This window comes from Rhododendron vialii, chromosome 6a (genome assembly GCF_030253575.1).
Source record: "Rhododendron vialii isolate Sample 1 chromosome 6a, ASM3025357v1".
NCBI classification, from domain to species: domain Eukaryota; kingdom Viridiplantae; phylum Streptophyta; class Magnoliopsida; order Ericales; family Ericaceae; genus Rhododendron; species Rhododendron vialii.
In genome coordinates, this window is record NC_080562.1 from 5,886,323 (window position 1) to 5,910,140 (window position 23,818).

Sequence of the window (23,818 nt, forward strand, 5' to 3'; positions counted from 1 at the left end):
AAGAAAACAAACACCAGACCAGATCTTTCTATCCTATGTTTCTCACTCTATAAATCATATCTGTCTCTCTCTCCTCAGCGCCTCTGTTGGCCGTTACTCTCCGAAACTGGCTTTCTTCTCTTCAGGTCAGTTCTTCTTTCCCCCCACCCCCCCTTCACCCCCCCACCCCCATCTTGATTCAAACATTATAGTATTTGCACATTATTCCATGATGTAATAAGACTGGGTCTTTTTCCTCAGTGTTTCAATGATTGTGTTTGTGTGTGTTTCGGCACATTCGAATATTCTAAAAGCGAATATGCTTTTCAAACCCAACTAATGATTCTTCCATATCCCACACTCAATTTCATGTGGGTCGCTCCTAAATCATGCTTTTTAACCTCTTATATCTTCTGGGTGAGGAAATTTGATCGATTTGCTCGTGGATTCCTGTGTCTGGTCTTGATTTATCTCCGTATTCATTCCCTCTTTCTCATCCCCGTGTAATTGTCGTCATATTGTGGAGGGTAATCGATTAGGGTTCTTGAATTGTGATCTTTTCTTGATTTTTTGTGATTATTTTGGAATACGAATTTGGTCTAATTTGGGTAATGGGTTTTGGTTTTCGCTTGATGATTGGAAAAAAGATGTTACTTTGAGATTTTGGGTTCTGGGTGGTTGGAGAATTTTGATTTCTTTGAGGATGTACACGGTTGGGAGGCTGGGGAGCTATATCTCGAAGGGGGTTTACACCGTCTCCGGCCCCTTTCATCCGTTTGGGGGCGCAGTAGATATAATTGTGGTGGAACAACAAGACGGGAGCTTCAAATCGTCCCCCTGGTATGTTAGGTTTGGGAAATTCCAAGGGGTTTTGAAAGCGAAAGAGAAAGTAGTGAGCATAAGTGTCGATGGAGTCCAAGCGGATTTTCATATGTATTTGGATAGTAAAGGGGAAGCCTATTTTCTCAAGGAGGTGGATGTTGAAGAAGGAGGAGGTGATTCAGGGTTTTCTCCTTCGTCTTCTGGTGAGGACACGGATGGGCAATCAGGTGGTGATAAGAGGCCTATGAAATCGAAAACTTTTGATGCAGATGGGTCTAATTTGGTTACTCAGATTGATATAACCAATGGGAAGACATTGACGAGGACGAATTCCCGGAGGTCTAGGATTCTGGGTCTTGTTTTTGGAAGGAAATCAACTAGAGAGGAAGGGGACGGATCCGGTGTTGTGGGAGCGGATTCGTTAAAGCGTGCTGAGATTGCAGCTGACCTCTTAGAATTGAAGTGGTCCACTAATCTCGCATCAAGTAGATACAAGAAAATGATTACTTCGCAATCTGTTCCAGAGAGATTGGGGCGTGAAAAAGATGAGGTGGTGGACTCACCTCTGAACGATAACAAGGTAAGTAGTTTGAACTCACCTATGTCAAAAGAAGAAACCGGGATTCATGACAATGGGACGGCTAATAGTTCTTGGGATGGCTTACCAAAACCGGATAGTTCTGATGATGGTGTCGAAATGTTATGTTTAAGCAGTAAGCAAATTCTTGGAACATCCAGTTCAGGTGAAAGTGGTTTGCAAGAAAATTATGATTTGGATTCACGAACAGTAAGGGAGGTTTACAAGTTACATTCGGCGGATTCAGATCATGATGAAAATTCTAAGGGTTTCATCTCTGAGGCCACCAGTCGTAATCCAGATTCTGCTGAGCTCAATGTGGGTCCTAACATTAAGCTGGATGAAGAACAGGTTTTCAAGGAGGAGAGTGAAGCAGCTACACTTGAAGCATTTTCATACAGTGAAATGGTAGAAGCTGGTGATTCTGGCGGAAAAACCCATGAAACTTTGTGTATTTCTTGTGAGGGTGTGGAAGCCTGTGTTCATGCCAAAATGCTTCATGAGATAGCTGAGATGATATCTGAGGTTCAATGTGGACAAGACACTAGTTTATTGGTAGCAAAAGAACATCTGGATCATCCTGAAATTTTCCTAGATGGGAACTGTCGGAACCTCTTTAATGATGCACAGATTCGTGGCAGTGAGGGGACTTGTTCAAAGTCATCTGGAAATAGTAATGCGGCCGAAACGTATGCTCATATGGTAATTGTTGAAGAAATAAATTCAGAGAAAGAAGGTGAGTCGTGCAGCGTTTACACGATCTCTGGTTTTGACAACTCAATTTCTCAAGTACAGGATGGAGAAAAATCAAGGGAAAATCCTGTTGCCGATTCTCTGGAATTTACGGGTGATAATTTTTCGATAGAGCCACTTGTTGTTTCTCTATCTAAAGTCTCTGATGAAGAACAACTCCTTTTTGGCGATATTGATGATTTCAATCAAGGGGAGAGCAAGTGCACGGAGTCAAGTCCTTCAAATCAATTGGAGTATGGAAATCTTTCTCCAGATGCATCAGAATACAGTGAAGCGGTTATCGAGGCACTTAAGCCTGATGACAAGTCACATTTATCTTCAGACAAGTGTATTCAACAGAATGCACTAAATGATGTTGAAGATTTCAGAGAAAAGACTCTAGTAGTCTCAAGTTGCATTAATATTCCACGTAGCAAACCTGCTGGTGAGGAATTTAGGAGGATGGCTGAATCTTTACCCAATATGTGGTCTCAGAGCAATGATATGGTTGTAGATGGTTTTCATCATCCTTTAGTACATTCTCTAGATGCAAATCCAGAATCATCAAAGTTGACACCACTTGGGGAAGACTTTTCAAGCCCTGTAAAATCAGATGCAGATAAACAGGCGCAACCAACAGTGGAGGATGCTCAAACTTCAGAGGAGCTCAAAAGTGGACCTGCCAACCCTGCAGTTGGTGAGAAAACTACTTGCTTATATGCAATTTTTTTACTGAAGCTTACGTAATTTGTGACCTGTTTGGACACTGAATTGCAATGGAACTTTCCACTAAGATTTTGGAGTATATGGAATCTTGAATATGTCCTTTGGTATTCATGTTAGGCATAAGTTGATTTTCTGATACGGATTACGTAGAGTCGATTTTGTTTCCTTTTTGAGAAACAACTTCATTTCATCTTTAATGAATGGTTGATGTATTCCCATATATATATATATATATATATATATATATATATATGTACCTAGCTGGCTAGAACTGAAGATAGAAAGAGTTCATTCCCTCCAGGGGTCATACACTCATTTAAGCACGGACCAAAAGGAAAACTTTTATAAGCTTTGTACTATGGAAAATCATAAGTAATTGATAGTTTATTCTTTAGATTAGTTAAATGGTCAATACTATATGCAGAGATCCACTTCCTAGGCAATTGAAGCTGAAAGATTGAATACGTATAAACTTTTTGGTTCTGCCATAACAAAAATAGTTATAGTCTAGTATCCATAATTCGTGGCTATTTCTTTATTGGAATGGGGCTGGACCTGTTGTGCTAGGGATGAATTCATTTGCTAGGAACACATAGTTAAACCAAAGGCGTGATACACTGATATCTCTTGACCAAGTTGTGTAAACTGTAAACTTTGCAGGCAATCAGACTGAGGGCATTGATGCTACCAACGGAAGTTGGAGAGTTTGGCCTTTTAGGTTCAAAAAATCAAGAAGCATGGAAGCCATCCAGCCAGCTCAAAATTCAACCGGAATTTCCAATGCTGAAAATGCTTTGGAGAGCTCTACTGGCATGGTTGGGGAAAAAGATTGTCTTAAACCCAAAGTGAAGAGTAAGAAAGTGAGGGTATTGACTCCAACTCCTGAGCAGCTGGCATCCTTGAATCTGAAGGAAGGGAAGAATATTGTGAACTTTACATTCTCAACTTCGATGCTGGGTCCACAACAGGTTATTCGTTAGATTTTTGAACTCACTCTCTCTCTCTCTCTCTCTCTCTCTCTCTCTCTCTCTCTCTCTCTCTCACTTGACGTTGTTGACAACAGGTTGATGCTAGAATATACTTGTGGAAATGGGACACTTGTGTAGTCATCTCGGATGTTGATGGGACAATTACCAAGTACGTTTGCTCTTAATATTTTATCCTGGAATAAGGGCTCATTACTGCTACCATTTATTTGCAGTTTGCTATGAATAAAATTGTGATTTGTGCCGTTTTAGTTCTTGCAACCTATCAAGGAGAATGTGTCTTTCGTTTTTGTGTCTGTCACTATGTCCTGTTTGTGTTTGTGCGTAATTTCCATTTTGTTTAAGAATTATTAATAAGGCATTACAAGCCCTGCCCTTCTTTAAGTGTGTTGGAGGATTGTTTTGTTTTGGTTCTTGGTTCTTAAGGCCCAAATGGAGGCGAGACGAATGCTTAATTTATTGTAGTAATAAAAGAGGGAGTGGTAAATCATAAAGAGGGCTTGTATGAGAAATTTTAAAGTAAAAATGCTCTTGTGGAAAATCTTGAGGGTGGGCGTTATTTCTTTGGGAGGAGACTAATTTTTCTGTATAGATAACATCATGGTATGCTTTTGTCTAAGACTTATTTCTCCTGAACGAATAGTGGTTAATTGTATGAGATGATGGCTTGAGCTATGTAGCTAGTTTGATTATGGGTCATACATAATCCCTTATTTGACATTCTGGTTTAAAACTTAATAAAACATCATGGTCCAAAAATTCTTCAAGCTTAAGTAGGGCATGGAGAACCTTATGAACTCATGGTTAATGTGGCATGGAATCCCCAAACATGCGATGAACCTAAGGCTTTGGTCTCCCAACGATGGCATGCCTGTATTCTGCAAAGCCAGTGGGTGCCAATGGACCCTAAAAACTAGACAAGAATGGAGGTGAAGGACAAAGCTGGACTAACCTTGCAAATTACTTTAAGGTGCTATCCTTGTGTATTTACATAGAGGAAAATGAAGTAAGTCGTAACTCAAATAGAACAATAAAGGCTTCATGGTTGAAGCCATACCTACTCCCAGAATAGAAAACATAAAAAAGCTCAAGAATATTTTCGCAACATCAAGCTCCTGGAGCAAGGGCACCTATGCTAAACAAATGTCTTTGCTTTTGTGTCCTTGGTTGTGCTGTTTATGTGTTACTATTCTTCTCGGGATATGAAGTTTATTTCTTTGGCTCAATTGGGCTAAGCCTTTCGAGCTTGTTAGTGGCTATTCTGTGGGATAGGTATGTTTTGTTTTGCCTTGTTTGTGAGGAGCGTGTCTCCTGGCTGTGTAAGTGTGTGGTGTCCTTTCGACATGTAAGCAGTTATTCGTTGTTCATTCAAAATTTTCCTTTTGAATCTCTATAATCAAGTTATTGCTTATTTCTTTGAAACATTGTTATTTGGAGAGACTGAGGTTTCCTTTCGGGCTTGACTGAATTCTTTTTCTTTGGTTTTTTGCTCCCTATTACAGATCGGACGTTCTAGGACAGTTCATGCCTATGGTTGGAATGGATTGGTCACAGACTGGTGTTGCACATCTATATTCTGCTATTAAGGTTTCTTGCATCTCCTCTATAAAGTTCATTTACTTGTATTTCTGTATGCTATCTTCTGCAGTATAAGGTAATGACTGATAATGTAATTTTTTTTCCCGCTCTAGTTGCTTCTTCCTGTTTATGTTTCGTTTCTCTCATATATTAGTGTATATTTTCATTTGCAGCTTCGTTTTTAAGAAAATAATCAATGAATAGTTCTTATATGCAATTAACTATTACATAGTACATACACCATTGGCAAGATTGTGAAGATTTCATAAGCCCATTCTGTTCTTACACATTGCAGGAAAATGGGTATCAATTACTTTTTCTAAGTGCTCGAGCTATCTCACAGGCCTATAACACTAGACGATTTCTATTTAACCTTAAGCAGGTAATTAGTGGAGAGGCGTTTCTCTGGGTTAACTGCTGAGAAATCTAAGTCAAGAAAGTGTTTGATGCTGATATAATTTATGTATCTCCTTCACAGGATGGAAAGGCTTTACCTGATGGACCTGTGGTTATTTCCCCCGATGGTCTCTTTCCCTCTTTGTATCGAGAAGGTACTTATCTTGATTCTTGAAACTCATCCATGAATTGCATGATAGTAAAAATTATGGTGCTATAGTTGTATTGTACGAATGCATAACATTTTCCTTCTGTGAATTCCACTGATATGCTCCCGATTAAGACCTCTCATTATGTCCCACCTTCACAAGTGGCACTGATGAGCAACCCCCCCCACCCCCGGTCGACTGCTCGTGCATGCATAGCCCAAAGTGACATTTGTACAATAACCAAGATGGGAAACGGACAAATGTTATTTGCTTGATTCACATTTAAGGGGAACAGAACGGATTGTATACAATCTGGTGAATTGCTTTCTCTATATTTATTGCACTTAGAGACAATCTGCCTAACTTTGCAGTTATTAGAAGAGCTCCTCACGAGTTCAAAATTGGTTGCTTGGAGGTTGGTTCCTGACCCTCTACTACATGTGTACCTTAACATGCACAGAAGACTTGAATCTTGACTTTTTGGTTTACCTATTTTCCAGGATATCAAGGCATTGTTTCCTTCTGATCGCAACCCATTCTATGCTGGTTTTGGAAATAGAGACACTGATGAATTTAGCTACCTTAAGGTTGGAATTCCCAAGGGAAAAATCTTCATCATTAATCCCAAGGTAATTGCAGAAAGTCTCCATCACTCATTGTTGGGGTCATCAGTGTATCTGAAAAAGCTTTAAAACTATTGTCATGGCTTTGTGTTTGCAGGGGGAGGTTGTGGTGAACCGCCGGGTTGACTCAAAGTCCTATACTAAGCTCCAAACTCTTGTTCAAGAAATGTTTCCACCCGTATCCTCATCTGAGCAGCAGGTTTATTTTCCGCCCTAAGTTATGGATAATTATCATTGCGTGATTTAATTTGTGGGTTTTAGTAAGTACTGAAATCATAATATGTGGGGCCCGTTTTATAAGTTTGAGGATAATGTTGAGGTTGGTTCTGCGCATTATATCAAGTGAAGCTGTCATTAGATATGTACCAGGTTATATCCAAGAATCACAAATTTCCCTCTTTTGCCCCTTCTACCTTCACTCTGTGAGCATGGCATATGAGCTATAGTGATATCCTTTCAAAGATGGAAACACTATTCTTTCACTCACTATTTGACGTATTTATTTTGTTCTCCGGTTGTCTTACTCCAAATATGGTGTGGGTACTGCTATTTTGGTCATGCTTTATCCTTTCTAATTTTCCCATTTTAGTTTCTCTATTTTACCATGCATTTGGGTAGAGATTTCATCTCTGTATTCTCAGTTTCTCTTCTTTCTTTCGTGAACTGACTCAATTTTCCTCCTGTTTTCCCGCTTTGATTCCAGGAGGATTTTAATTCATGGAATTTCTGGAAATTACCTCCTCCTACTTTTGATTTTTGAAGCTCTCTCAAGAATTAGTGATTAACCCTTCAGAATTGGAGGCAGGAGGATCTCGGCCAGCTCGCCAGAAATTCGTCAGGTATCTTCATTATCATAGGATTTAATAAACCAGCCTTGTGCTCTCTAGTTTGACACGATTAAAATTTGAATCCATTTTGTTAAATTGAAGCTATTGCATGGAAATAAAAACTTTAGGGTTACATAATTCTAAACTATACCAGTATTCTAGCCATGAAATTATTGGAAAACTCAAGAGTGTCTATTTAGGAAACTGGTGACTCAGATTTTGGACTTAAAAGGGTGCCTATTTAGAAACTGAAATACCTAATAAAGCCAGTTATTGCTACTTCCCTCTTCTCGCTTTCTTTCCTTTTTTTTTTGTTGATAAGTACTGACGTTTATAGAAGCTCAAAACACCTTACAAGATCTTGGGGGCATTTCCCCGTAAACCAAAGCACAGCTATACAACTTTAGCAGCCCAAAACCTATGCTTAACAGCCAAAAACCTAAGCCAACAGAAAAAAGAATCAAAAAAGGAAAAGCTATACATCCAGTTCCTACAATATAAGAGCTAGGGAGAAGAAAAAATCCTAGCTGAAAGACCCCAAGATGACCTCAGATCTCTGTTCACTTGGGACTGTATAACATCCCTCTTCAGACTCAGAGCTTCTCTAATACAAGAAACTGTACGAAGGACAAGCTGGTCCCTAGATAAGGCCTTCTGTTGAAAAATCCTTTGGTTCCGTTCCATCCATAAAGTATAAACAGTAGCAGCTAACACAGTTTTCAACACGCTACTTTTAAAACCAGTCCCCTTGACATTCTGGACAAACCAGGCTACTATATTAGTCAATGAAGGAGGGATATGATCAATTGATGACCTCCTCCAAACTTCACTCCACACAGAAACGGACAATGGGCACTGGAAGAAAAGGTGGTGATGAGATTCTTGGCCAATATTACAGAAAGTACAACCGCCATCCACAACCATGCCCCAAGAAAGAAGTCTATCCCTAGTGTTCAACTTCTGTTGAACAGCCAACCACAAAATAAAGGACCAACGAGGAATATTTTTACTAAACCAAATCACTTTAGACCACTGTTGGACAGGTCTTCTACTTCTAATTGCTTTCCCAGGCAGATTTCACAGAAAACCCTTGTGGATGGGGAAGCCACACTACAGAATCTTCCTTACCACAGTCTGGCTTAAAATCTGAGGGAGTATGGGCCATGATGGATTGAGTGACCCTATTCCTTTGATGAGGCCACTTCCAATCCTCATTTTGGATAATTGTTGAAACCTTTGAAGACAGTGATCTTCCAAGAGTGTAGACAACACTCTCACCAAATTTATCATAGAGGGGACCAAGGGGATGCCAATTATCAGGCCACAAGAAAGTATGTAATCCATTACCAATAATGTATTTGATCAAGGGCTGCCTCAAACTTCGCAACTGCATAACCGGGACCTTTGGAGAATGTGGTCCCAAATCCATTATAGAGTCCGACACTGACGACCGAATTCACAATCAAGAGGCAAGGAGGTTTAAAGATCAACCATTACACATGTAGTAGTAAGGAAACGAAAACTCAATATACTTCTTTACTTTCTATCATGCACACTTATAACTTGTATGATTTAAAGTTTCAGAATATGAGTATTCATGTGTTCCTTTGGCTTTCATTTTCAGTCTCGATCAACAAGCTCACTCACAGATACAAGAGCATAACTTGCCCAAGCAAATCAACAAAGGGCAGAGCAGAATTTCCCCTCAAGTATATAAACGCTGGTGATTTTCAGATGATGAGACGACAGATCACTGCTTGTGACTTGTGTTTTGCTTTTCTATGCTGATATTGGCAACGTGTTCGAAGAGGGAGGGAGAGGAAGCCAAATTTCCCGTATTCTGCTTCTTCGTGCTCGCTGACTATTGGCATCGAAAAAGTACTCCGTAGTTTATTGCACAGAATAACATGAGGCCTGAATCCTGCTCCAGAATCTGCCCAACCCATTAACTTGTATAGTGTGCTCATGAAATCCCATGAATTCTGCTGCACTCTCATTTAAGGATTTTCATGGAAGTTTTAGTATATAGCATAGGCATGCCTTAGTTTGTATGATTGAATTTATTAACCTGTTTCTCATCATTCGTCAATAGATATACAACCATAGTCTGTAATGGAAATGCAACTTTCGTATATAGAACATTCATTCATGTGCGTGTCTTTCCCACACCCAAGCTGAAAGGAAACGAAAACTCATGAAATGTAGTGAAAACACTTGAAATTTACCAGGGTGTTTTTTCAAAATAACGAAGGGTATTTGGGCTAATTTACATGCATTTCGAGTAATCTCTAAGGGACCAATTCAATTGACATTTAGCGGAGGGTTCGACTAAAGTCTGGGCAAAGCTCCGTATGCATTGGCTTCACGAGAGATCGACCAAGTTTGCCACAATTTGAACACCAATATGCAAATTTCAGAAGGTTTTTGATCTTACTCTCCTTGTTGAAGCAAACCCACCATCAAGGAAAGAATGTCAAAGTTTCTTTTGATAATTCATGGTATCCGACCAGCTTACCGTAGACTAATTTTTTGGGATCAATTTTATCGTGTGCTTGCTTATGGGGTTCAATTAAAACGGAAGCAAAGCCCTGATATGGACTTCCCCATAAGAGGTGTTTTGTGCATTTTGCGCCTAGGAAATTTCTAACATGACAGGAGGATCAAACCCCTAAGCTCCAAGCTTGGCTACCAAACCCACCATAGGAGTTAAATTTCATAGGTTTTTTTGGGGCATGTTTATAAATTTCTTTGAGGGCTAATTTTTCTAGCACTGCTAGATAAATTAAAGTTTTCTTCCCCCGATCGGTGGAAGAGATCATTACATCATCTATGAAGTATACAAAGTACAAATCACGGGACACTAAATCTATTGTGTGAGAGTCCATGAGGTAACCAAGCCCAACAACTGAACCAATAGAAAAATAAGCCCATCAAAGGGACCACAATCACTATAAGCCCAACTCAACTATGAGCCCCAATAAAGGGTCAAATACCCCAACAAATACAGAGGAAAAAACACTCATACGCAGGTTGGAAGATTCGGACTCGTGACTTCTTACTGAGATGCAAAAGTCCTAATCAACTGAGCTAGTCCCAATTGTTGTTTTCCCCCTTCAAAGCCGTGAATTAGAGAGTTCCGAATGGAAGGCAGAACACAGGCAACATTTGAGAGTAAAGCAATTATTCAAAGGATAACATTATTCCAAGTTGCCAAACACTCCTATTACAAAGCTAAAAAACACATGAGAGATCTACCTAGTATGCTACAATTTTAACACCCAAGTGTTTTTGTGCAAATTCCGCAAGGTTCCTGATCTCACTCTCCTCAATAAACCCGTTTCCGTTGGCGTCTGCCAATCGGATGCCAACTTTGCTCTTTCGCCCGGGGAACCACCCTCCCGAAGCACGAACGGCCTCCCGGAGATCTTCTTCGCTTATTCGACCGTCTCCGTTGATGTCGAATTTCTTCAACCACTTTTTGAACTCGTCGATGGTCATTTCGCGCTTCCCATCGGTCGAGACGCTGCGAGTGGCATAATAGCTCGTGAATGCCATGTAGTGATAATTGTGGATTTTCCAAACCACAGCAAAGGAGATTTTATAGTTTGGTTCGGGAAAGAAAAATCAAGTTGGTCGAAATAATTATTGGTTTCTTTGGAGTACGAATCAAATTAAAGTGGATTTTGTTTTATTTGGATAACATTTTCTAGTAAACGTGGATGAAATTGAACACTTCTTTAGAATAAGAATAAAATTAAAGCGGTCTTAACGCGTTTTTCATAAGCTGATTAACAATTAAATTTCGTTAACGAAATGCAATAAAAAACGAGGAAAAATTTCATCATCACTACTTTCAGAAGAATCCACCCACTAGTTCTGTAAGATATTACTATGTTTTTTATCAGCATATTAGTCTAAAGTTTAAATGAAACAACCTTATAGGAGTTTTAGTCCAATCTAAGTTTATGTGATATGTAGAGTCCATTAATAAAATTATTTTAGAGTCTAGAGTCCGTGAAAAGACAAAATTGCCTTTAATGAGACAATGACCTTGTTTGGCTAACGCAAAAAATATCTTTTTTCATTTATATTGTCTTAAATGAGACAATGGACTTGTTTGACTATCACAAAATATGTCTTTTTCGTGTTTTTCAATCTTGTTGCACTTTCATAGGATACCCTAGGGTTTTAGGCACTTTCATAGGGTTTTAGGATGCACTTTCCTATTATAGGGTTTTAGCAGTTCGCACTTGCAAATAATTTACCAATCAACTCAACTCTCCCCATTCATTCATGGCTAAAGCCTTAAATAGATATCTTGGAACATCCCTCCAAGAATAGGAATAAAAGCAATTACATTTTCAAGACTCTAAACAAATGCTAAACAAGACTTTGACTCCAAGCTACTAGGAAGACTCCTAGAGAAAATAAAAGACAACTAGACTTGCAAAAAATGATAGAAAGACTGATAAAAAAAATACAAAAACAACTAGACTCTTTGACTAGAAGCTAGAAAGACACTTCAACATAATAATAATATTATGTTATTTCACATAAGTATTAATACGCTCCTGCATCATTCTCCCTTTCTTCAAAAATAAAAATAAAATTGTCCTCGAGTTTTTGCGTCTTCTTGGCGACGGCACAGGAGAGGTGCTTCTTCCTTCTTTTTTGGATGGAACAACTTCTTCCGCAATGAATAACAGTTTCTTCTTCTTCATCTTCTCCACTTTGGGGAAAAACTTGACGGATTTGCCGTTCATCTTCAATTCATAAACATTCTTCCTTGATAATTAACGTCTCTGTCCCACCGCCATGGACGGCCCAACAAGACATCATATGATTCCCTTGTCAAGACGTTACACCAAATCTTGTTCCAATACTGGCTCCCAATTGAATACTCCACCAAACAACACTTAGTTATAGGTATTCTTGATCCTTGATTCACCCAACCGACATGATAAGGCCTAGCAAGATATTCGGTCGGCAGATTCAAGAATGAGTCCAATTGCTGAGAATATGCTTTATTTGGTTTGTGATCAGTGTTTTTGGATAATGAGTGGAGAGAGAATTGAGAGTAATAATTGACGAGAGGTAAAAAGTGGAGAGAGAGAGAGTGAGAAATGAGAGTGATGATTGAAAACTTAGAGAGAGAAATGAGAGTAATGATTGAGTTGAAATTTTTTTTTTAGTAGAGTAGTGAAGTGAACAAGGCAATAGTTACCTTGACTTCCTAAATCCATAATGTAGAGGCACTGAAACCCCTTAATGATGCCATAAGTCTCAAAACTAATAGATATAGGTGATCTATTATCTTTGAACTCTCCTAACAGATAGAGATTAGGAGTCCTGTCTTATCCTTCTAACCAACTCAATTACATAACCCATGTGGACGACCCATATGGGTTGGATCCGATCCGAATCGATCCATTTTTCTAACACATGTATTATCATGAAATATTTCTTCAAATCAATCATGAAAATTGGGTCTAAACAATCTAATTGGATGTTTCTTCAAATTTGCCATAGATAGGATGTTTAGGTTTTCAAGACCACCTTCACTGTCAAGAGAAATAGATTCAAGAAAATATAAAAAACACATGCACATACAAAATACATATATATATATATATATATATATATATATATATATATATATGGATACCGAAATCCATAAAGATGCCGAACTAGACAAAGACAGGGCCGACATGGAGTAGCAGGTATAGCAGCAGCTGTAAGTAGGAAGTAGAAAGAAAAATTTATCCAATGCTCATCATGGTGGTGCATTTTAAGAAAAATTATTCGGCTCTTTGCGCTTCTTTTTATTTCACCAAAAATGTGACTTGTAGAATAGATTCACCAAGTTTGAAACCTAGGACCTTGTGTCCTTAGCCAATGTAATTTTCCCACTTGAACTACACCAACACTTATCCTTAATTGCTCCAAGTTTATAACTTATTCTTTCTCTCCAGATTTCTATTTATTAAGCAACCTTATTTTGACACATGCAAACATAAAATTAACTACTAAAAAAAAAGATTATTAGAATATAAAACAGGTCTAACAAAATACTAATTTAAGGGATGTAAGAACATCTCCAATCTTGGCCCATTTTAAGATCCAAATTTAAAATTTGGGCAAAACCCTTAAAAATTCATCTCCAATCATGATCCAAATCCTTTCCCATTTTTTGTTTTATCCATTTCTTTGCTCAAATCTGGGACAAAGAAAGTCTCCGCCCATTTTTCTCCCCATTTTCCAACAACTCTTTTCTACTTTCCAACGGCTCTTTCTCCGGTAATAAAGCCTTTCGTCCGTGTTTGAACAAACTCCATTCAACCAACCGTTCAAGCTCCTTTATTTTCATCTGAACAAACTCCATTCAATGAAGAAAATCTTTTATTACCCGCTCTTCCACATTCCCATATCTCTTTAAATAGGTCGCATTCAGAATCCTCGTATATCTGGTATCATTTGTTTGAGGGAGATGGAATCAGGAGGGAAATGATCTCTCCAATATAAATCTGGTAAGGGTTTGTCTTGGATAAGACAAAATTGAGAGGGGAATTTATTTGCAAAAAAGTGAAAAATGAGAGGGAAATAAAATAGGAGGGGATGTTGGTGAAAAAAACGAGGGAAACCAAAATGGAGAAAAATACTCTTGACAGTATAAAAAACTCAATATACTTGGGTAAGAGATCATTTTGCTATTGGAGTGAGCTTGACCCAAAATGAATTTTTACCCAAATTTTAATCCAGATTTGGATAAAAAATTGAGTCAAGGCTAGAGATGCTCTAATATACTCTAAAACGTGTATATCAGCCATTCTGGTCTTCTTCTTCCTTGATCGACGATGACGATGCCGTTCTTGGAGTGCACTTGTTCAACTAGCTTCTGAAGTTTGATATTCTTATCATTAGGATTTGTATGTATTTATGTTTTGAAATGGAAAGTGACGTGTTCTTGGATATGGGTTACTCGATCTCTCTCCTGATTTCTGCATGTAGTTTTTTTTTTTTTCCAAAATCGATAACCCAACCGAACCCGACAACTCCAACCTGATCAGTGGTTTGGTTGGTCTCAGGGGCACATTTCAAAAATTCGACTAAAGTCGGGTCGGGTCCAACCTGACACGAACCCAACAAAACCCGACCGTGGAGGCTTCTTGGCAGATTCCACGGGGTTTTGTCTATGTAGGCTGAACAGCGGCGTAGATCTCTGCTTGTGGAATCTGGTGGTTATGGTTTTGTGGTTTGGTAAGGTTGTGCTGGTGGTGGCGGACGCCTGAGCTTCGGTTGTCGGCGACAGGCGGCGGAGGCTTTTTTCTGTAGTGGGGCTAGGTTAGGAAGTGGTGTCTTGGGCTGGGCTCAGTTCTTTTGGACTGGGCTTGGCCCATGTATTGAGTTGAATTTTTTTTATTTGGGCTTTTAGGTCTCTTACTTTTTCTGTGCTGATTATGTATGATTCGGGTTTTTAACCCATAGAGTGTTGGGCTTCGGCGTCTTAAAGTGGGCTTTGTCCCATATGGGTGTCCTTTGATTGGTTTCTTGCCAATCATAGGGATTGGGCAAATTTGTCCGTTTCAACATAATGCTGTTTCCTAACTCCTATTAGTCCTATAACAATTTCAAGATTTTTTTGCCGTTCAAACAAAACCCCAACCGTGGACAACCCTACTCTATATTATCCCACAAGAGTGAACATACGTGTTTCATTTTTTAACAGTAGACCAATTTCTTATTGTAAAAATTGAAGGTAAATTTTTTGATGGAACAATGTTTTTGTATACTTACTAGACTGCCAATGTAATGCCCCAATTTTTCAAGGAATTTCGGAAGTATTAACCCTAAAATACACTGAATTTTATAAACTACTAGACCCTTATTTGTCGTTATACAAAATGTACATTAAAAAAAATACAAAAAAAAGAATCTAACATTTTATTTAAATATTTTCAGAGCAACTCTAGTCTTGATTCAGATCTCAAGCATACTTGGTCTTCGCTCTTGGTATTCCTCCTGTGTCAAACAGCTCCACCATTGAACCCTGCACCCTCTGGCAAATTGATCGCCGAAGCAAACGATTTACCAAGATACAAACGTATCCGTGAGTGATAATTCACCCAGTAGAATAATCCCAATCCTACGAACCACTTACTATACATTTAGCATATCAACAATATATCAATTCACAGGAGGTACAAAATAATAACACATCGCCATTTCCTTTACTATCCATTATCTTACATGAAATCTAAGGATCCTCTCCACAAAGTCCTTTCCTCCCATATCCACCAACTTTGACCATCCCATGGAATAACTCTCCCTTTATTTGTCCTGCACCAGGGTTCTACGCGAATACTGCTAAATTATGTATTCAGTCTGAATTCGCTTACAACCATAATAAAGGAACAGCTCACCATGACAACTCAGCATTAGAGGTCGCAATATCCCATTGTCAGGATCCTTTACCGTCTCCCAACTCTACATACTGGGTACTTTACCATACCCATAATCTACACAATGTGTACTATACCGTATTCAAGGATCCTTTACCGTTTCCCAAAATACTGTACCTGGAGTCTTTTATCGTCCTCCACACACACACTGGGTATTGTACCGTATTTAGGATCCTTTACCGTATCCCAAATACTGTACCCGGAGTCCTTTACCGTCCTCTACACACACACTGGGTACTGTACCGTATCCGAAATACTGTACCCGGAGTCCTTTACCGTCCTCCACACACTCTGAGTACTTTACCGTACTCGGGGTCTTTTACCGTTCCCTAACTCAACTAAGGTACTTTACCGTACCAGGGTCCTTTACCAACACCCAACATCCTCAATCAACTTTACCATTTTATTATTTACTTAACCACGTCTACGTATTCACAACTCGAAACCACCCATGAACCCAAGCTCATTCCAACAAAAACAACATGATACAATCAATAACAGATCAATTCATAACATAATGCATGATAAGCACCCGAGAATGTAATGTAGGGTGCGCTAGTGTCTAGTTTTAGTTTAATTTAATGTCTAATTAGTTATTGTTAACGTTGTTTGCGTGTAGAGTGTTCCATTTCTGTTTTATAGGTGGATTGCCAAACATGGGAGTTTTCGAGGCGTAAGGCATGTCATTGCCCGAGCAGAAGCTGGATGGCCAAGGCAGAAGATGATTTGCCCGAGCAGAACCTGTCATTGCCCGAGCAGAAACGGATTTGCCCGAGCAGAACCTGTCATTGCCCGAGCAGAAGCGGATTTGCTTGAGCAAGAGGAAGGCAGCCAAGGCAGAATTCTGAGCTATTGAGCTCGGCATCGATGGGATGCCATTTGTTACATCGATGCCGAGCCCCTTAGTGGTCCAGCCCCTTAGCCATCTCGGCATCGATGGACTCCAATACTTTACATCGATGCCGAGCCCAATAGTAGAGCACTCTAAGGCCGTTGCCATCGATGCCGAAGGGCTTAAGGGCGAATTTTCAGAGCATCTAGGGAATATTCCAGGCGCGGACCTTAGAAGTATAAAAGCTTATTTCATTGTTTTGTACAAACAAGTAGATTTAGATTTGCTTATATAATTTTAGATCTAGATCTAGATTTGTGATTGTTCTTGAGAGTTCTTCATTTTTCAGTTTTGAATATTTCAATTTCTGCCATTAGTTGTTACTTTTTGTTATTGTTGCCTTAATTAAAGTTGTTTATTTTCTCCTGATCTATCTTAATCTCTAATTTTCTTCTAGTCTTGTTATTTCAATTATGTTAAGTAGATTTTTGCTTGCTCTTTTCTCTCTAGATATGAGTGAGTAGTTTCAAGGGTTAGGTCATGGGGTGATTAGCACCTCATGGCTCGGGCGAAAATTACATTTTGCACCCAATAAAGCTTTAATCTTTGAATTGAGAATTGATGTGGGGTTCGGGTTTGTTTGTCAAATTACCGAGGTGTTAACCTCTTTGATCATGTGTAGGTGGGAGCATCGCCTACCCACCACACATGATGCTTAGAGGTCTGTCGCTAGAGGTATTTGCCAAATGAATTCTAGAGCTAGCTTGGTTCTCAAATCATTTTATCTTCTGATTTGAGAACTTTAATCAAGTATCTTAAATTGTGTAATTGGGTGAAGAGTGTGATTTAGCTCGAGTCTTGAGTGTTAATAATTCCTAGACCTAGCCTATCTTTTCTCTAGTTAATTCGTTTTTAATTTAGCCTTTTATTTCCACCGTTTAAAGTAAAACAAAGTTGGCTGTCTAAAAGCCGAAAGCCCTTACTTGCATCTACAAATCCGACCAAGCCATATAATTATTCCCTTGGGTACGATCCCGGATTTCCGGTTTATTATGCTTCAACCGACGTGTTAAGCCCTACGCTTGGGGTATTATTCCACATTATCATCGGAGAAAGCGAAGCAATACATTTCAATGAGATAAAAAGTACATATCAAATAATATTGTGCGAGCAAGTAAACACATAATATTTTATGATTGGACCGATGCCCTTAAGGTTCGTTGAACAAGTAAATTAATTAATTATAGCATGCGCTTATTCTACTAAAAATAAATCAACCATATAGTTTAGGTTCAAATTGAGAACTAAAGTATATTTAGGGGGCAAACTGCAATTTCATAATATCTCACTTTAAAAGAAAAACGTGCATGCTATAGTAGCCTTCGATTTTCAATTTTTAGGAAACAAAGTACTTTTGGTTTGATTCGCGGGTATGATAAACCCCATTATAACTTTTCAAATTCATCATATAGAAATTATTCAATACTTAGGAGAAAATAGGGAAGCAATTATTCTACCTTAAATCCGGCCGAAAGAGCGAAAACTAGTTTGCGGACGATTTCGGTAAAATGAAAAAGACGACGGCGGCAGCAGAGGACTCGGGGCTAATTGGAAGGTGGTTTGTGGATGCTTGGTGATGTAGTGGTTGATTGGGAACTTGAATATGATGTACGGAGGGATTTTATGTAGAAATCCGTCTCTCTCTCTATTCTAGACTCAATAATAGAATTGGAAGTGAAATAATATACTGATGTTAAATTTTTAGATTTATGTGGGTATGTATAATGGGAGAAAATAAGGTAGTGAGAATGTGAGAGGATAAGTGTGGAAGTGATAGAATGGAGAAGGAGAGTGAATGAGAGAGATACTGATAATGATAAGAGGGATAGGAGATAAGTGCCACATTTGGTGGGATTTTCTTTAATTCTGATGTATGCGGATGCGTGTATGTATGGGGTGAGAATATATGTGGACACGTGTATGTATAGAGCGAGAATGTATGTGGACGCGTGTATGTATAGAGAGAGAGAGAGAGAGAGAGAGAGAGAGAGAGAAGTGGAGAGTTAGTTTGAATAGAGTTCTAGTTAGGATTCAGATTCCCTGTATATCTAAAGTTTAAGTATATATCTCATACAATAGTGCAAATAATATCAATTGTACACATAATAATATATTTTAATTATTCAATCTAATTAATTATTGAATTAAAAATTTAACAATATAAATTTGTATTAAAAAAAATTAGGTCAAAAATTCGGATCGTTACAGCCAAAAAGACAATAGATAAGGTTATCTTATTTTTATCAGCAACAAATAAGGTTATGTTCTTTTTTTTATCAGCAACAAATAAGGTTATTTGTGTGAACTCTGAATTTTGAATAATATCAATAAAACCAACAGATATAGGTATCTGTCCACATGCAGTGGTATAATTAAAAGTCAATTGTTTTTAAAGTTAACAATCATCATTAAATTCCAATACAAGGAAGTAGGAACAACACAACTTTTTTTTTTTTTTTTGGGCCACAGTTTAGGAGAGGAAACAATGAAAATCAAATACATCATATGGGCTCTCATCCTCACAAAGTGGATAGAAAAGCCGAGATTCCATGAACGGACTCCACTCGCTTTCACAGTATTTTTGGCCACAGCGTGTGCCACCGAATTGCCACCTCTTCAAACAAAGCTCGCTTGCATTCCTACAAACTCTTGCTTCAACCGGTTCATGTCTACAATTAACACGCCCACCGACGTGATGAAGTCACCTATCCTTTGGATCATGTTAACCACCTGTTGAGAATCACCTTCTATAATATTGTACCTTTTGCATACCGAGTTCTTGCCCAAAAATCAAACTTTCCCTAGCCGCCATTGCCTCTATAATTACTGGCTCCATCAAATGCCCAAAATGAATTGCTCGTGCTGCCCGAAATCTGCCACATGAATCTCTGATTACAATCCCAATACCACTCGATTTCATTTGACTATCCAGTTCACCATCAAAATTAATTTTCACCCAACCATTCATGGGTCTTCGCCATTGAATCTGAACTTCTATAGCTGCTACCCGACCAGCTCCTATTGGTCTGTGTCCACTTTCATTAGCAACCAGAAATTCGGTGATAAGCACCTGACAATGCCATTAAGGGTGCGCGAGATCCTTAGTTTTGTTTAATTTCGTCGTTAAATTAGTCTTTTTTATTTGATATTGCACGTAAGGTATATTTTTAGTGTTTGCAGGTAAAAATCGTGTGAATAAGTCATGTTTTGACGTCATGGATGGCCCGAGTGCGTCCAAGTATCCGATGAACTAATGAAGACCTTGTTGGCTCCTAAAAATCTGTCTAAGTATGGAAAAATGACTTTTTGAAAAAGTATCGATTTTCAAGATAAAAAATGGCGATAATTGATCCTTAGATTTTCTAAGAGCAACTTCAAATTTGAAAGGTTTTATTCAAAGAGCAAGGTCATGTTTTGAGTCATTTCTTATATAGAAAAGCGTGTTGTTTTCTATTTTACTCTAAAAGCTGGGGGTCAACATTTTGATTGGATTAAAATCTCAAAATTCTAGTAATGCCATGTTGTTTCAAAATGGGGGGTACTTCCTTATTTTCATTAAAGTAAAGAAAGGGTAAAAGAAATGTTTAAAATGTAGTCTTTACTTAAGTTTAGGGAATGAAAATAAGATGTTGTGAAAGCTGTTGGGTACTGTGAAGCTGAAGTTGGAGCTGGAGCTAAAGGCTTCGGTATCGATACCAAGGGAGAAGAGGTATCGGTATCGAGGAGCTTAGAGGCGGCAGTAAATGAGTTCAGTACCGATACCAACTCAAAAGAGGTATCAATACCGAGGGCCTTCGGAGCAGAATTTTTAGGGCATCTTTGGGAATATTCTATACGTAATTGGGAGCGGTATAAATACCCCATTATGTCACTATTGCACGATTCTGACAGAAATGTATCCATTTTTATATCTAGAATAGGATTTACTTGCTTTCTGAATTGTTCTTCATTTTTTCAGCTTTGAATCTTTAATTTCCTACCTTAGTTAATCTAGATTTGTTGTTTTTGCCTTCATTAAAGTTGTAACTTTTCCTCCAATCTATCTAAATCTCTAGTTTGTTTCATGTTTTGCTATTTCAATATGTTAGTTAGATTTTTGCTTGCTTTTATCTCTCTAGATATGAATGAGTAGTTTTTCAAGGTTAGGTCATGGAGTGACTAACACCTCATGGTTTGAGTTAAAATTACTTTTCTTATCATAAAGTTTGAATCTTTGGTTCGAAAATCGATGTGTGGTTCGGGTTTGTTTGTCAAATTGCTAAGGTGTTAACCTCCTTGATCATGTGTAGGCAAGAGCATTGCCTACTTGCCACACATGATGCTTGGAGCTCTGTCACACGAGGCGTTTGCCAAATGAATTCTAGAGTTAGCTTGGTAATCGAACCATGTATCTTTAGGGTTGATGACCTTAGTTGAGTATCTCAAACCGTGAAATCGGGTGAGAAAAGTGATTTGGCTTGAGTCGTGGGTGTTAGGAATTCCTAGACCTAACCTGCCTTTTATCGTAGTTAATTCGCTGTTTAATTTACCGTTTTAATTTCTCCCGCATAAAGTAAAACAAAGTTGATTGTCTAAAGGCCGAAAACCTTGCTTACATCTACAAATCCATTCAAGTCAAATTAAATATTCCCTTGGGTACGGTCCCGGTCTTCCGGATTACTATGCTTCAAATGACGTATTTACCTTACGCTTGGGGTGATCATATTTCAATATATTGACGGACGAAGCATTCGGTTGTCTCCCTAATAGCAGTAGTGCAAGCTTCATCCGGTCTCCACATTTATCGTTAAAGACGGCGTCGTTCCTGCATTTTCAGATTCTCCTTACAATTGATCCCACAGCTGCCCACACCTCCTTCTTTTCAGCTATTCCTTTCCACCAGCAGATGTCCCACCAACTTAGAAACGAATCACCTTGAATCGAGTTCATATTAATTCCCAACAGAGACAACTGCCACACAATTTGTGCAAAGGAACACCGGGAACAACACAACTTAATCGATCAACAATTAAAAATTGTAATACCTATAAGCACGGAAATTTTTTTAATGTCGGGTGGGTACCACGTGGTGCCCATTTGGCTCATCTGAGCAGTCCATTGCGTTTTGGACTGCTCAGATTTGGAGAGAAAAAAAAGGAGAGAGACAGTGTTAGGTGAGAGGAGAGAAAATGTTTCAATCCGAACCGTCCAAAAGTGTATTGAACGGCCGAATGTGCCGAGAGGATACCACGAGGATATACCCATCCGGTACCGAAAAATTTCTATATAAGCAAAGTTAGTGGTGTAAAACTTTACCAGTTTGACTACGTTATGGCAAGTGGGGTCACCTGACCCCACTGAGTTGGAAATTACCCCAAAATAGCCAAACACGTTTGGGTTATATTGGTTGAATCTGCCTCAAGAGGTATTATACCTTGCCCGAATACCTCAACAATATTTTGAAGGTAGATTTGTTGTAACGCTATGCATACCACCTAGTGGGGATCTCAAACAATGTACTCTCTTCATCCCCATTTTTTAACCCTCATTCCATCCTTACTGGATTTTAAATTGGTTAGATTTATACTATTAAACAAAAATTTTAAAATCACCTAAAATATTATAGATTATAAGATGTAAGAATTTGGCTTGTGTGCAGTCCAGGTTTAGACTGCAGAGGTGCGGTCCAAGTGATCGCTACCGTCGGATAATGTTTTTAATGATTCAGATTTGTTTTCAATCTTGTATCGATAATAAAAGACTTTTACCCGTAAAAGATTGAACAAATTTGAACCATTGATTGTTAATATGAACGATTCAGAGGAACCGTACATCCTTCTAATGCAGAGAAACCGAATCCAAGATATACAACAGCTGGTGTCAATTTCAGCGAAGACTGACTTGGGCCGAGTGAATAGACTCGAGGTCTGAGTCAATGGCTTTTTAGAAACATGCACTAAAGGAAAGATAAAGTTATCACCACATTATTAGTTAAGACATGAGACCGGCTTTTCCCACCTCCCGTCAAGACTTCATCAAATAGGTCAATTTTATGTGGATTTTTTTTGAGGAAAAGATTTCATAAGCTTGACTGATAGTAGCAACTAATTTAAGAAGAATATTTGGAGAAAATCATCATTGTCACGAATGAATGTCCAAGGCGACTGATTGTATACTTTCCTAAGCACAAAGGAAGTTGGCAAGAAATAGACACCCAAATACACATGCCATACTTTCTTTAGGGCCTCTCTGACTCCTTTGACATGTTTTTTTTAATTAGTTTTCTTAATTTTAAAAATATAGACTAAACTTTTGGATTTTTTCGCTACCTTATATTATTTTTTTTGATCCATATTTTTATACTTTTTTGATTCCTCTCATCGAGACGAACGATGTTGTGTAAAAATTCGACGCAAATCTTTTCACGATTAAGAGCAAATAATAAAATAGGTCATGCCAAAAAGTCAGGAAGATTTTGTAGAAAATCTTGTTTTTATACCAGGTTCCTGAAGCCTGAACAAATTTTTTCACCTCCTGACAAAATTCTTTGATCCAAAAAAGAAAATTTTCAGTATCGGGTCGGTACCACGTGACCATGTGGGAGCAGCCCATCCAGGACGTCCAAAAGTGTGTTGAACAGCCTAGATTGAAACCCTCTCTCTCCTCTCACCCCACCACTCTTTCTCCTCTTTCTTTCTCCAAATCTGAGCCATCCAAAACAGAAATGGACGGTCCGGATGTGCTGAGTTGGGACCATGTGGTACCCACCCGACACTGAAAAATTTCTTGATCCAAAGAATGCCCAAAAAAACAAAAAATTTCCTTTTCGTTTACTTCATTTCGCCCCAAAAACTCAGAAATAATTTTCCCCCATCAATTTCTGATAAGTGAACACGCAAGGAAAAAACACAGGGCTCCACCACTTGGAGAAGTGCAAGCTTAATTAGCTCAGCCCAACATCCCATTCAAACAACTCCACCAGAAAATTTCAGCGTTCACTTCCAATTTCCTTGCACCAGCCTCTTCTTCTTCTTTTTCAGATTCAACACAAAGTAAGCAGCAAAATCCGCTCCACCGCAGACCTTTCCAACAC

At 38.6% G+C, this 23,818-nt stretch overlaps 2 protein-coding genes across 5 annotated transcripts; one reads left to right on the plus strand and one right to left on the minus strand.

Annotated features, from left to right (window-relative positions):
- Nucleotides 1–9,514, plus strand: LOC131331193 (phosphatidate phosphatase PAH1-like). 4 transcript variants are annotated; one of them, XM_058365071.1, is made up of 12 exons: nt 1–125; nt 241–2,807; nt 3,497–3,804; nt 3,900–3,973; nt 5,325–5,409; nt 5,696–5,782; nt 5,879–5,951; nt 6,317–6,360; nt 6,446–6,574; nt 6,666–6,767; nt 7,272–7,407; nt 9,020–9,514. In XM_058365071.1, exons 2-11 carry the CDS (start codon nt 683–685, stop codon nt 7,326–7,328), a joined length of 3,084 nt encoding a protein of 1,027 aa, XP_058221054.1. In that variant the 5' UTR covers nt 1–125; nt 241–682; the 3' UTR covers nt 7,329–7,407; nt 9,020–9,514. The 4 variants fall into 4 exon arrangements, with proteins under 4 accessions (XP_058221054.1, XP_058221055.1, XP_058221053.1 ...); XM_058365072.1 differs by having other exon boundaries at nt 45–2,807; nt 7,272–8,902; XM_058365070.1 differs by having other exon boundaries at nt 45–2,807.
- On the minus strand, nt 7,789–8,824 carry LOC131328308 (uncharacterized). Its single transcript, XM_058361268.1, has 3 exons — nt 8,477–8,824; nt 7,943–8,355; nt 7,789–7,834 (listed from the first exon to the last, which is right to left on the minus strand). Exons 1-3 carry the CDS (start codon nt 8,822–8,824, stop codon nt 7,789–7,791), a joined length of 807 nt encoding a protein of 268 aa, XP_058217251.1.
- Nucleotides 9,515–23,818: the final 14,304 nt, after the last annotated feature.